This window comes from Pinus tabuliformis, chromosome 4_1 (genome assembly GCF_031772625.1).
Source record: "Pinus tabuliformis cultivar Carrire ecotype Pingquan chromosome 4_1, CPIR1, whole genome shotgun sequence".
Taxonomy (NCBI): Eukaryota; Viridiplantae; Streptophyta; class Pinopsida; order Pinales; family Pinaceae; genus Pinus; species Pinus tabuliformis.
This window is the reverse complement of record NC_142303.1, coordinates 644,914,044-644,926,885: the sequence shown is the minus strand read 5'-3', so window position 1 is coordinate 644,926,885 and position 12,842 is coordinate 644,914,044. Positions and strand designations below refer to the sequence as shown.

The 12,842-nt window shown below is 34.8% G+C and overlaps 1 protein-coding gene and 1 pseudogene across 1 annotated transcript; one reads left to right on the top strand and one right to left on the bottom strand.

Annotated features, from left to right (window-relative positions):
- LOC149177708 (boron transporter 1-like) overlaps positions 1–10,427 on the bottom strand; it is a 54,747-nt pseudogene extending 44,320 nt beyond the window's left edge.
- Positions 10,426–12,384, top strand: LOC149177707 (putative disease resistance protein At4g27220). Its single transcript, XM_089421851.1, has one exon. The coding sequence runs from the start codon at positions 10,426–10,428 to the stop codon at positions 12,382–12,384; it is 1,959 nt and encodes a 652-aa protein (XP_089277977.1).
- Positions 12,385–12,842: the final 458 nt, after the last annotated feature.

Below are 12,842 nucleotides of genomic sequence, written 5' to 3'. Positions count from 1 at the left end.
CATCAACATTAAACTTTGGTTTGAACAACCATTTGCATCCTATGGGAACTTTATCTTTGGGAAATTATGTTAATTCCCATGGGTCATTCTTCATTATGGAGTTGTATTCCTCATTCATTGCATCTCTCCATTCTTTAAATTCTTTAGCTTCATAACTTGAAGTTTCTACAACGTTCATTACATAAGACATCAATGCATAATCTTTATACTTTATAGGTAGTTGAATTTGACATGATGACCTCCTTATATTTTTACTGCTTTCATCCTTATTTCTACTTTGTGGAGTCTCTTGTTCTCTTCTTGGAGTGTCATGACTGTTGGATGCTTCCTACTCTTGAACCTGTACTTGTTCCTATTCAAAAATTGCTTCTATTTTGACATAATCATCAATATCATGCCATACACTTGTGTTATTCATTTTATCACCTTCATCTACATTTTCATGAAACACCACATCCCTACTTGCAAGCAATATATGTGAACTAGGATCAAACAACTTGTATGCCTTTTGATCATCACAATAACCAATGAATGTGCACTTAATTGATTTTGCATCAAGTTTTCTTCTTTCATCTTTTGGAATATGTGCAAATGCCTTGCATCCAAAAACTCTTAAATGATTCACTTTTGGTTTATATCCATAAAATGCTTCAAAAGGTGTTTTTAGATTTAAACTTTTGGTTGGACTCCTATTTTTCAAATAAACAGCAGTATTAATGGCTTCAGCCCAAAAACCATTAGAGATATTTTTACCTTGAAGCATGCTCCGTGCACATTCCACTAGTGTTCTATTTTTCCTCTCAGCAACTCCATTTTGCTGAGGTGTATGAGGCACTATAAATTGTTGAATAATCCCATGAATTTCATAATATTTATTAAAATCTCTTGATTTGTGTTAGATCCTAGATCTACCTTAGGCTGAAGGAAGGCAAGTCTAGGGTAACATCAAACCACGCTTAACCTGGTAGCTAGCCCTACCAGGTCGGGAGAGGGCTCTCTCCTTGTCAATCTCAATTAGGATATTGACAATTAGGGCTTGAGATGACTGAATTTAATGTAGATTTTAGGCTAGGTATAGTAGCTCAAGGTTTCTGGTTTGATTTTTAGGTTTTGGTTGCTGGATCAATTGGAGAAGGCAGATTGGGTCCGGGAAATCAACTCAGGGATACAGTCATGTTCTGTGGGGCGAGGTAGACAAAGGTTTATGTACTAGAAATGGATTTAGATGGTAGATCAAGACAGCTGAGGAGTTGAGGAGGGCATAAAGAAACTATGAATCCTCTTCAAACAGTTGAAAACATTGAAAACCAAATGCATTCCCAAGACAAAGCACAGCAGTGTATTTTGTCCATTCACCTTGATTCATTTAGTTTTAGAAGAGAAAGATGGATTTGGATACATATAAAACATAAGAAAAACTCATTACAAAGAAGAAACAATACATAAACTCACTGTCACAAGAATCCCACAAAAATAGCTGTGAAACCTGGTTTTATTCCTTGCCAAACTGCTGATACAAATGTTCAATGAGTGCCACCACTTCCACCAAAGTCCAACCTTTACAAATGACTGAGAAAAGACATCATATAGACCTCAAAACCATCTAAGCTATCCATCAGGGGTCGAATCCATGAGTCAAGGAACTGTTTCAACAACATCTAAACTAGGAACAAGAAAATAGGTAGTGGAACAACTTGCCTCTAAAACTAAGGAAACTAATACATTCAATTTAAAATCACCTTTGCTTTGATGTATCTACCCCATCAAGTGTTTTACATCAACATTTACATCATATTACATCATTTACCATGCAAAATTTACCAAGAAAAGAAGAAAAAGTCAACTGCTGAAGAGACTAGGCGAAATTTGACTTTTAGGCAAAATTGACAAAATTTGACTTTTAGGCAAAATTGACAAAATTTGCCTGATGCGCAATGCCCTAAGCCTAATGCGTAGCACCGCTTCAACGCTACTTTTGGAGGCCTTCCACTCATCCAAATTAGGCCCAAGATAGCTTGTTGGAAAGCCCTGCCTGTCTAGTTTCTGAAACACTTTGAATTTTCTGATTTGGAGGTCATTTGCCCCCTCAAAAGTGGATTCTCCCAATACTAGTTCCTATGTGTCCAAAAAGTGGCAGAGAGGGCACTTTTTGAGTGTTTTTTGCCTTTTTGGTGGCTAAGATCTCCTCCAAAATTGTTGAAACTTTCTTGGTTTGCTTATGTTTTTATGCTGAATCCAAATCTACAAGCCATTTTTCAAAAGGATGCACCAATTCAATGCGCAGAGCCAGTGGCGCTACGCATCAACCAGAATTTTCTATGTTTTCTAATTCAAAAATTGGAAAATGACAAAATTGTCTCAAAAATTTCCCAATTTTGGCTCAAAGCTGTGTCATGGGTTACTTTGTTGGGCTAAAGTCACATCAGCCAAAATGTTGAGCTTTTCATCCTTCTTTTTTCCTTTTAAGGCCCTCCTTAATCTTGCCTTAAGGTGCTTGATCCTTTTGTTGCATACTCTATTTCGGGTCAAATAATGATGTGCCATATGCCTTAGCATCTTGTTGTCTCTATTTGATTTCTTCAGAAGGCCCTCAAGGTGGATATTTACTCTTTCAAGCCATATCTCTCTATCATTTACCACCTCTTGTTCAACTAGAGTCAAAAGAACCGGATGCTCTTTACTACTTTGCCTTTGAATTTTTAGCATCTCTAACTCCATTTGGGTTTATTTATCCTCCAGCTATTTGTTTTCTTGCTCTAGATAGTTGATAATATATCTAGCTCTGGCCACTTTATCATTCAACATATGAATATGATCCTCTTGCTCTTTCAAAAGCATGTTTTGAGCTAAGGATCGGTTGTCAAGATCAATTACCTGAGTGTGATGAGGTGGCACATCATCATCATGCTCCTCAAGCAAGAATTCCATCTCAACATCATCATGGAGCTCCTCCCCAATGGTCTTTCCTTTACCTTTGTCTTGCTATCTCATGGTGAAATTTAACCCTCTCAACCATCTCACAAAACTAAAAACAGGACTGATATCTAAAACATGTGGTGGCTAGTGGGCAAGCAAGTAGTTCACTCATGCTGATAGGTTCCTCCCTGATGATTCTACCACCTTTGTGAGGCTTTCTCTACTGCAAATTCCTCTCTCTAGAGCTATCACTTAGGGTGTCTTCCTCATATTCAAACTCACTGTCTCGCTCCATTTTTGTCTCTTTGGGATGATTTGATGAATGATGGACAGTTATGTGAGGAAAAGATGAGTATGAAGAGATTTTATAAGAAGGAAAACAATGGTGAGATGAAATGAGAGGGTAAGTGAGGTTTATAAGGAACTAGGGTTTGATGTGAGGGGGTTTAGAGCTTGGTGAAGGGATTAATTTTTGTAGGGAAATAGGGGAAGATGATATGGGTTAAGTAAGATGGGATTTAAAGGTGAATTTAGGGCAAATGATAATGGGAAAATGGAGACAAGTGACAAGAGCTTGAAATGGTGAGAAATTAGGTAGAAGACAACTAGGGTTTTGAGTTTTAGGAGGCTAAAACCATAAGTAAAGCATAAAAACCCTATCTGAGATCAAAAGTGAGTTTACTTACTTGATTGGAAGAGAAATGCAGCAATGAGAATGATTTGAGGTGAAGTTTGGTGGTTTTGAAGTCTTACTGGCCAATGCGCAATGCCTGCTCACCAATGCATAGCGCCTCTCTGATGTGCAGTGCCAGTGTAAATTAACACAGGAGAAAACTGCCTAATGCGCAGCGCAGCGCCCCTCTCATGCGCAGCACCGAGCTCCCAATGCACAGTGCAATTTTTCAGACCAGTTTGGAGGCCTTCCAGGTGTCCAAATTGGGCGTGTAATAGCTCGTTGGAAAGCTTGTCTAGTCTACCTTCCGAAACATCTTGAATTTTTCAATTTGGAGCTTATTTTCTCTGTCAAAAGTCAAATCTCCCAATACTGGTCAAAATGTGCAGAATGATACTGCATGAATGCAGAGTGCTGTTACAGTCAACTTTTGAATGTCTCCCTCAACTCCAAATTGAGCTCATGATAGCTCATTGGAAATCTATTTCTGTCTAGATATCATTTAAATCATCAAGCAAGTCATTTTAACATCCCAGCTAGGTGAAATCTTTATTTTCCCAAGGTCACTCCAGAAGTGCATCAATCCTCCTGAGTCCAATGATGTTTTCGACATTTCTCCCAAACCATGAAACCTATGTAAAAACTGAAAGACATTTTTCTTCTTGGGTCAATGATGGACAAAAACCTCTCTCACGTTTGTAAAATTCATCTTTTCTTGCTCAGAAACATAGTTTGAAGAAAACCTATCCTGATATGTGGAACAAGGGATTGGTAGAAATGAAGGGAAATGAAGGGGATGAGGGACTTATAAATTATTGAGAAAATTTTTGGAAGTAAGGAGGGATGTTAGGAAGCAAGGGAAAGTGGAATTTAAAATATTGAGTGAGGGGAAGGGGTCCAAAAGGGAAAAACATAGGCCTGACCTAGAAAATTGTCAAATTGTAGCAATAAGCTAGAGTTTGTGGGAAAATGATGAATTTGAGGGATATGAATGATGGGAAGCATTTAAAAAGGTATATTAAGGATAGGGGAAGGTGTATGAGCATCAGGATACAAGTTTTGTTGATTATTTGACCATCCAAGAAAAATTACCTTCAAAACCCTAGGAGAGCGAAATGGGCCTTACCCAAGTACAACTGAAGCATGAACAAGGTGTAAAATGACCCATTGGAACCTAAAATGATGATGACAACTTTTTGAATGATGGTACACTCATCTGAATGGTGACATGGATCGACACTTGGAAAACTTTGGAAGAAGTGAAAACAACCCTAGACCTAATACCTAGTAACCAAATTTTACTTGAAGACTCACTGAAATGACAAAATTTGACTTTGACACCCTGAGACCACTTTGTAAGAGCATATTTGATCACTGATGGAAGGCTCCATCGGGTTGGCACTAACAATTTGTATTCTCCCCCCTGATCAGATCTGAGAATTTTGATGTATTTCTGATTTTGTTTTTCCACCATGTTTTTGAATTCCTTAAAGTACTCAAAAACATCACTTTTCTTTCTTATGAAATAGACCAAAGTGTATCTAGATCTATCATCAACAAAAATAAGAAAGTACAATGCTCCTCCAAGAGATCTAGTTTGCATAGGTCCACATACATCAGTATGAATTAATTCAAGTATTTCTCTTTGCCTTTTTTCTTCATGTACAGGAAATTCCTCTCTATGTTGCTTGCCAAGTGCACATGCTTCACATTCAACATGATTATTCTTCATAACAGGAAGACCTTCAACCATTGTTTTTCTTTGAAGTAACATTAAATCATTGTGATTTAAATTCCCATACCTTTGATGCCATAACTTTTCTGTTGACATTGTTGTAGATGTCAATGCTTGATGCCCTGTCCTGGTCACATTTAGCTTATACAAGCCTCCAACTCTGGTACCTGTGGAAATAACCTTGTAGCGATCTTGGATATCTTTAACAACATATTGTGATTCGACAAATTCCACCTTTAGATATTGATCAACAATAGTATAAACATAAATTAAATTCTTTTTTATACCAAGAACATACATCACATCATGGATCTATCTCTCTTTTCCATTAGGTAACATCACACCTATTATTCCATAACCTTGAACTTGAAGGGATCTGTTATCTCCTAGATAAACACATGTTCCATCAATGTTCTCATGATATTCATCAAACCAATCCTTATTACAAGACATATGGAGTGATGCACCAGAATCAATGAACCAAGAATTCACATCATCAGTCTCAACAGAAAATACAGCATCAGAAACAAACAATTTGAGATTCTTAAACCCATCATTCATTGAGGTTCATTTGTCCACAAAATTCCCATTATGCCTTCTGTTTCTCTGTTTAGACTCATTATATTTCCTTTTATAGCAATCTTTAGCATGATGTCCAGGTTTGCCACAATAATAACAATCATCATTTCTTTTATCATGAACTAGAAATTTAGATTGTGTCATACCTTTCTTCTTTGCTTGAAACTTTCCTCCTTTGCTTTTTTCCCATGGCTTGCCTTTGTATGGTTGCTTACCCTTGGCTACCAATGCCAAATCTGAACTGTTTGAGCCCAAATTGAAGTTCTTCATCCTCTCTTCCTCTTGTAGAAGAATACATGTCAATTCATCAAAAGTAGGAGGCTTCTCTCTAGCTGAAAGACTTGAAACAAAAATTTGATAATCTTGCACTAAGCCATTTAATGTGATGGTGACCAAGTCAGTATTGGACACCTTTTCACCAATGTCTCCTAACTTATCACTTAGCTCTTTGACACGGGAAATGAAATTGCTTATACTTTCATTGGCCTCCATTTTAATTGACAAAAGCTTGGTCTTCAAGAACAAAATATGGTTAGTATTAGATGTTTCATACAAGCTTTTGAGAACATCCCATGTTTCTTTGGATGTTTTACAATCCCTAATATGAGGAATGATGTTGTCCTTAATTGACATTCGTAGCAACACCTTTGCTTTTGTTTCCCTTTTTTCCCAATCTGGAATAGCTGCAACAACAGTGGGACAGTGGGTTTGGGCTCCGCCCCACTCACTATGGGCCACAAATTCTTTCCCTCTAAACCTTTTAATACCTTGAATTTCCAATTTGCATAATTTCCTCCATCAAGCCTTGCAGACTCATTCAAATAAGTTTCATCCAAAAAAATTGACATAATGACAAAAAAATTGACCCCAATCAACAAAATGCACCCAAATCCACCATATCTACACCCAAATTCACCAGATCTACATCCAAATTCACCAGATCCAAAACCAAATGCACAGGATCTAAAAAAAACAAGACTCTATCTTGCTTCAAATAAAAAACAAAGCCAAAAAATACTCCTTATTTCTCCTTTTCACCCAACACAATTTACGCTCCCAAAAAAACTTTCAAATAAATTCTTTCACCCAAACAAAAAAAACACCCAACACCTTTTTAACTCTCTTCACCAAAAATAACTATAAAATAATTTTCACCAATAAATAAAAACAAAACTTTCACCATAATTTTTTTTTTCACCAAATTTTTAACTCCTTATGCCTCCATACCTCATCCACAATTTTCTCTCAAAACAAAAAATAAAGCAAATTGAAATAAGTGAATACATGATAAGAATTCACACTCCTTATTACTCCAATTTACCCCTCCATGAGAAATTAACCTCAAACTTATGGCTTGGCTTGATTTAAAAAAATCAAATCATACCTTTCAACTTAGGCAGCACCGTGGCACGAATGATGGTGAATAAAATATTCACTTTCCAGTTAATTGTAATCCACACCCTCCAACATGATGAATTACACACTATGACTCCACCCAATAGGCTTCACACAATATACTTCCATGGGCTTCTCACTTACGGAGACTGTAGTTACATACAAACACAACAACTGCAGACAACATCGTTCAACAATATTCCTCAACCAAATAACATAAATAATTTGGGAGCAACACCGTAACAACAAGATCTCACAGCCCTCTATTTCACAACCCTCACAGATCTGGGCCCTCTTGCTCTCAGATTTGAAGCCTCACTAGATCTTCCTCTCTGGCTCTGATACCATATTAGAAAAATAGAGAGATGAATAAGAATGAAATCAAATCTCATTAATTAAATTGCTTATAGACACACATAGGCAGCTTCTAGGACAATCTAGATCCAAATAATTCGGATCATCAAACACTAACTATGAGAACACACTAGAACACAACTCATCAACTCTATCTCGACATATCATTTCTACATTATTCTAACATATTTGATTTTTCATTCTTAATCAATTCAAAACTAAGTGAATTCTAATTCATAAATTGTGTATCAATTGTCTAAATTATTTAGTGTTTTTAATTAAAGCAACATTATAGTTTTATCCTCTATCCTTTGTAATGATATCAGAGAAAATTCCAACTATCATTCACCAGACAAGTGAAAAAAATTCAAAAAAAAGAGTACCAATTAGCAAGGCCACCAACCATTTGGAATAACTTTACAATTGTAATTGTGTATATCTTATGCATAGAGCAGGATGGAATAGATTTTCTACATAGCTTGAAATTTATAAGTGATTGCTAGGGGGATGCACATTGTGGGTGGGAAAGAGTTAAAAAAAAAATACATTTGATATATATTTTGGTTATTACAATAACTGTGTTATATATATATATATATATATATATATATATATATATATATAATTGATAAATTCTTTTAAGTATATATAATTGTTTAATAAATTTTGACATTTTTAAATATTACCCACATATATAGATATCAGCGTAGATTCATCTTAACTTTATATCTATTAAGTGCCTAGAATGTGCAAATTTTTCTCAAGTTTTGCACTTCTACAGAAATCTTCTTAATAGATCTAGGTTTTGATGCTTGTCATGGATTGATGTGACATTTCTTAGCCATTTAACTTATATAACTTATAGGATTGCACTAGTCTAGTAAAAATCAAGAAAAAAAATGGTAAAGTAATTGAAGATGGTTGAGAATAGAAACTCTGATGAAATAAATTTTCAATAATAAAATTTTAATTTTTGTTCAAGGATGTTGTCACCACGGTTGTGTAAGGATTAATTTTAATTTATTTATTTTTAAATTAGGGATGTTTTCACTAAAATTATACAATGCTTTCACACTTTTTCTCTTACAGAGAGCTCCCACCCTCAATTCCTCCCTACTAGAGTTGAAACTAAAACCCAATGGGGACTAAACCCCACACAAACCAACTAATTTACACCTAATGAGTTTAATTGAGTTAGGCATGTCTATTCTAGAATAGGGCTTTCAAAATTTTAATTTAATTATCAATAATTAATAGATAGATGATAGGGATTTAAGTTGAGGATATTAGAAATTTAACTTCAAAATATTTTTAGTAGTAATGAGGAGGGTTGAGAGTTATCTCAAATGTATTTATGCCCTTTTCGTTTATATATATATATATATATATATATATATTGTGAGACGAGTTGTAATTTTTTGAGTAATTGATATTAATAAGTTATGGTATTGATCATGATAGTGGAATAAAGCATATTTACAATTTAATAGTCATTATGGTAAAGTGGAGATTAATATTTGTGGTTAAGAATTTGTTCACATACTTATATATATATATATATATATATATATATATATAAAAGTCATATATTATTTATTTTTATTTCGTTAAATTTTATAGTTTGGTTTTTTTGTTTGCAGCTTATTATAAAGTATGTGATGATTTTTATCAATATTTGTCATTCATTTAATTTATATACTCGTGTTAGTTTTATTTATATTTTTATAAATACAATTTATGAAAATTATTATTATTATTATTATGGCATGCATGTTTAATTTGGAATAGAGTTTTTAGAATTTTAATGTAATTATCAATAATTATAATTATTAGATTGATGGTAGGAATTTAACTTCCATACAATATTCTAGAATATTCTTGGTAGTATACACAAATCAAAAATTGAAATTTATTTCCAAAGTAGTAATGCTTTTTTTTTCATTTTTAGTTAAGTTCATTAGTTAAAAAAATTGTCATATAAACAAGTGTCAAATGAAATAAGTATTTTTTTTGGCATGTGACATTAATAAGTTATGTATTGGCTCATGATATTGTAACAAAACTTATTTATAGATTAAGAATATCCATAATCTATGATTAAAAACCATGTTTTGTTTTTTTAAATATTTATATTGTTAACTTTTATATTAATTTTATTAATAATAATAGTAAAAGAAAGTTATAATTTAGTTCTAATAGTTTTTTAATTTTATTAATTTGACATATATAATAAAATGTGTTTTAATATTTATCATAAATTAATATTTATTATTATTTCTCCACCATTCAATTTATATAAATGTAGTAATATATATTTATATTAATATATATTATCATCTTATCATCGCCAATAAATATAGAAACTAAATACACTATTGCCAATAGATAGAAACTAAATATATATTGTATAGTGGATAATTTTATAGCGTAAACCAGCAAAACCACATGGTATGACCATGACTATAGATGTCAATTGTTTAAGAATGAATGCAAATGGAAAAAAAAAAAAAACCAGTGATCGCTAGTGTGAACGAGAACTAGTCGAGAAGAAAATTGAAGAAGAATCCAACGAAGGAGATGTTGGATGTGAAATGTTCTTTTGTTTTTCTGTGGGAACATTGAAAAAAATGGGCAACAAAAAAAACATCAATTAAAGTAGATGTTGAAATAAAGTTTGAGGGGAAAAAAATCAATTATGTACTTTCTTCTGCGTGTTAACTGATACTATCCTCCCTCTGCCTCTTTTACCTTGATATTGTGATCTGGAGTAGCCATGGCCGCTTTGAATCTTGGCACAGGCAGTGCAAGCAACGCCATTGCCGACACAATAACCAGCGTGATTATTAATCCACTCCTCCGACAAATAGATGATGCGATTCAGTTGGATGAAAACAGAAAGATTCTGGAAACTCAGTTAAATCGAATGAAGAGCCTCTTACTCGATATTGACAATCAATTCGGAGATCAACAAAGGACGCCTCCAGCGACCGTGAACAATTGTTTGCGAAGGATGGAAAATGAAGTTGGGAAGGCCCGAGATTTGATCGATCGCTCGCTAAGGCCGAAGCAATGCCTCCTCGATTGCCTCCTCTGCAAGCCCAAACTCTCGAGGCAAATCAGAGAATGGAAGTCAAATTTTGAGAAGCTCTTTACAGAGCTTCAAACCGACTTGTCTGTGTTTGACAATGCTCGAGGGATTGTTACGTCCGCACCGCATCAGACAGAGCTATTACTTCAAGATGCACCAGATCACGGCTTTGTGGGTTTGGGGATTAAGTCTGCGGAGATACAGCTAAAGAGTTGGCTCACCGATGCTCCTCAAGTAGATCTAATTGGTGTATGGGGCATGGGCGGTGTTGGAAAGACCACATTGCTCAAAAAGGTTTATAACTATTACAAGGTTAGTGGTTTTTTTGATGTAGTGATTTGGGTCACTGTTTCTCAGTTTTCTATCATAGATTTGCAGAGTTGTATTGCTCAGACAATCAATTTAGACCTCACTGTTTTCCATTCTAATTGTGATCTGAGAAAGATGAAATTGTCTGCACATCTCAAAATCAAGAAATTTCTCTTAATTTTAGATGACATGTGGAATCCCCTCAATCTGAAACAATTAGGAGTAGAATTTGGCAATGACAGAGGAAGCAAAGTTGTATTCTCTACCCGCAATGGAGATCTGGTTCGACAAATGAACACAGGAAAATCCTTTCAATTACAACCCCTAGCCCCAGAAGAAGCATGGGAGCTGTTTCGCAATATAGCTTTCAAAGAAGGCCATGTTCCTGATGATTTAGAGCACATTGCCATAGAAGTTGGCAATGAATGTAAAGGTTTGCCCTTAGCAATAAATGTAATTGCCTCAACAATGATTGGCATCATGGGTGTAGATCAGTGGAATCTTGCTTTAAGCCAGATGAAAACAGTGGATTTGAATTTTCCAAGTACTCATCCTCGGGTTGAATACGAGTTGTATCAGATATTGAGATGGAGTTATGATCGTTTGCCCAATGCTAATTTCAAGAATTGCTTCCTGTATTGTGCCATGTTTCCTGAAGATAAAGAAATTGAAGTGGACAAGTTGGTTGGAATGTGGATTGCAGAAGGGATTGTTGACAGCAAAAACCCAGCAAATTTGATGGAGACAGCTAAGAGTTATATAAACTTGCTTGTAGATCGTTGCTTATTTGAGGTAGCGCACTTTCCACAGGGAATAGTTTTCTTAAAAACTCACGATGTCCTCCGTGACATGGCGATCTTCATTGGGGAGAAGGAAGAAAATTGCTTGTTTAGGGCAGGTCAAATACATGAACAGTTTCCCCTGGAAATTAGGGAGGATTGCAAAAGAATGTCACTGTATGAGAATAATATTACACATCTCCCACCACAAGGATTGAAATGCACAAAACTGGTAAGTCTAATCTTGAGAGGAAATAAAGGATTAGAAAATATTCCAGAAGCATTTCTGGGCAGCCTTCCCTGCCTCAAGGTGTTGGATTTATCTAGGACAAAGATAAAAACATTACCAACATCATTGTGGCAACTCACACAGCTGGAGTTTTTAGATTTAAGTTACACAGAAATTGAAGATGTGCCAGAAGGTATAACACATCTTTATCGACTTCAGTTTATAGATCTTTCAGGATGTTCCAAACTGCGATCACTGCCTCGTCATATAAGAGAGCTTAAAAATCTCAAGAGTCTCCAAGCATCTCAGTATAATGTTGTATTATAAGCTCATGGTGACTCTACTTGTAGACAAAGAGTTGTTTCTAAGTTCATTCTCCTTTCAAAGCTGTTTATGATCTTTATCAACTGTTGTAAGTGCCTGGAGTGAGAAATATTCTTAATGGCAAAATATGATCAAAATCTATAAACATAAAAAGAGTTACTCTTATCTCCATTACGAATGATGGATCACGGCGTTGATTTAGGTTTCCCACTAGTTTGTGAGGCACAACTTTTTTTAACATCTTAACATGTGGTTTTGCAAAATTACAAGTGATAATTATGGTGGACTTTAAGGCATTGGTTTTCCCATTGCTGGAGTGGAAAAGCATATTTTGGTGCTGTGTGGTTTCTCTAATAAGAGTCTCCGAATAAGAGTATCTTCTTTTATTTATTTTCTACATTATTCTTGTGCTTGAGATTTATAAGAGAGCTGGTAGTTTGCTTTCTTTCCTAGCAAGCTCT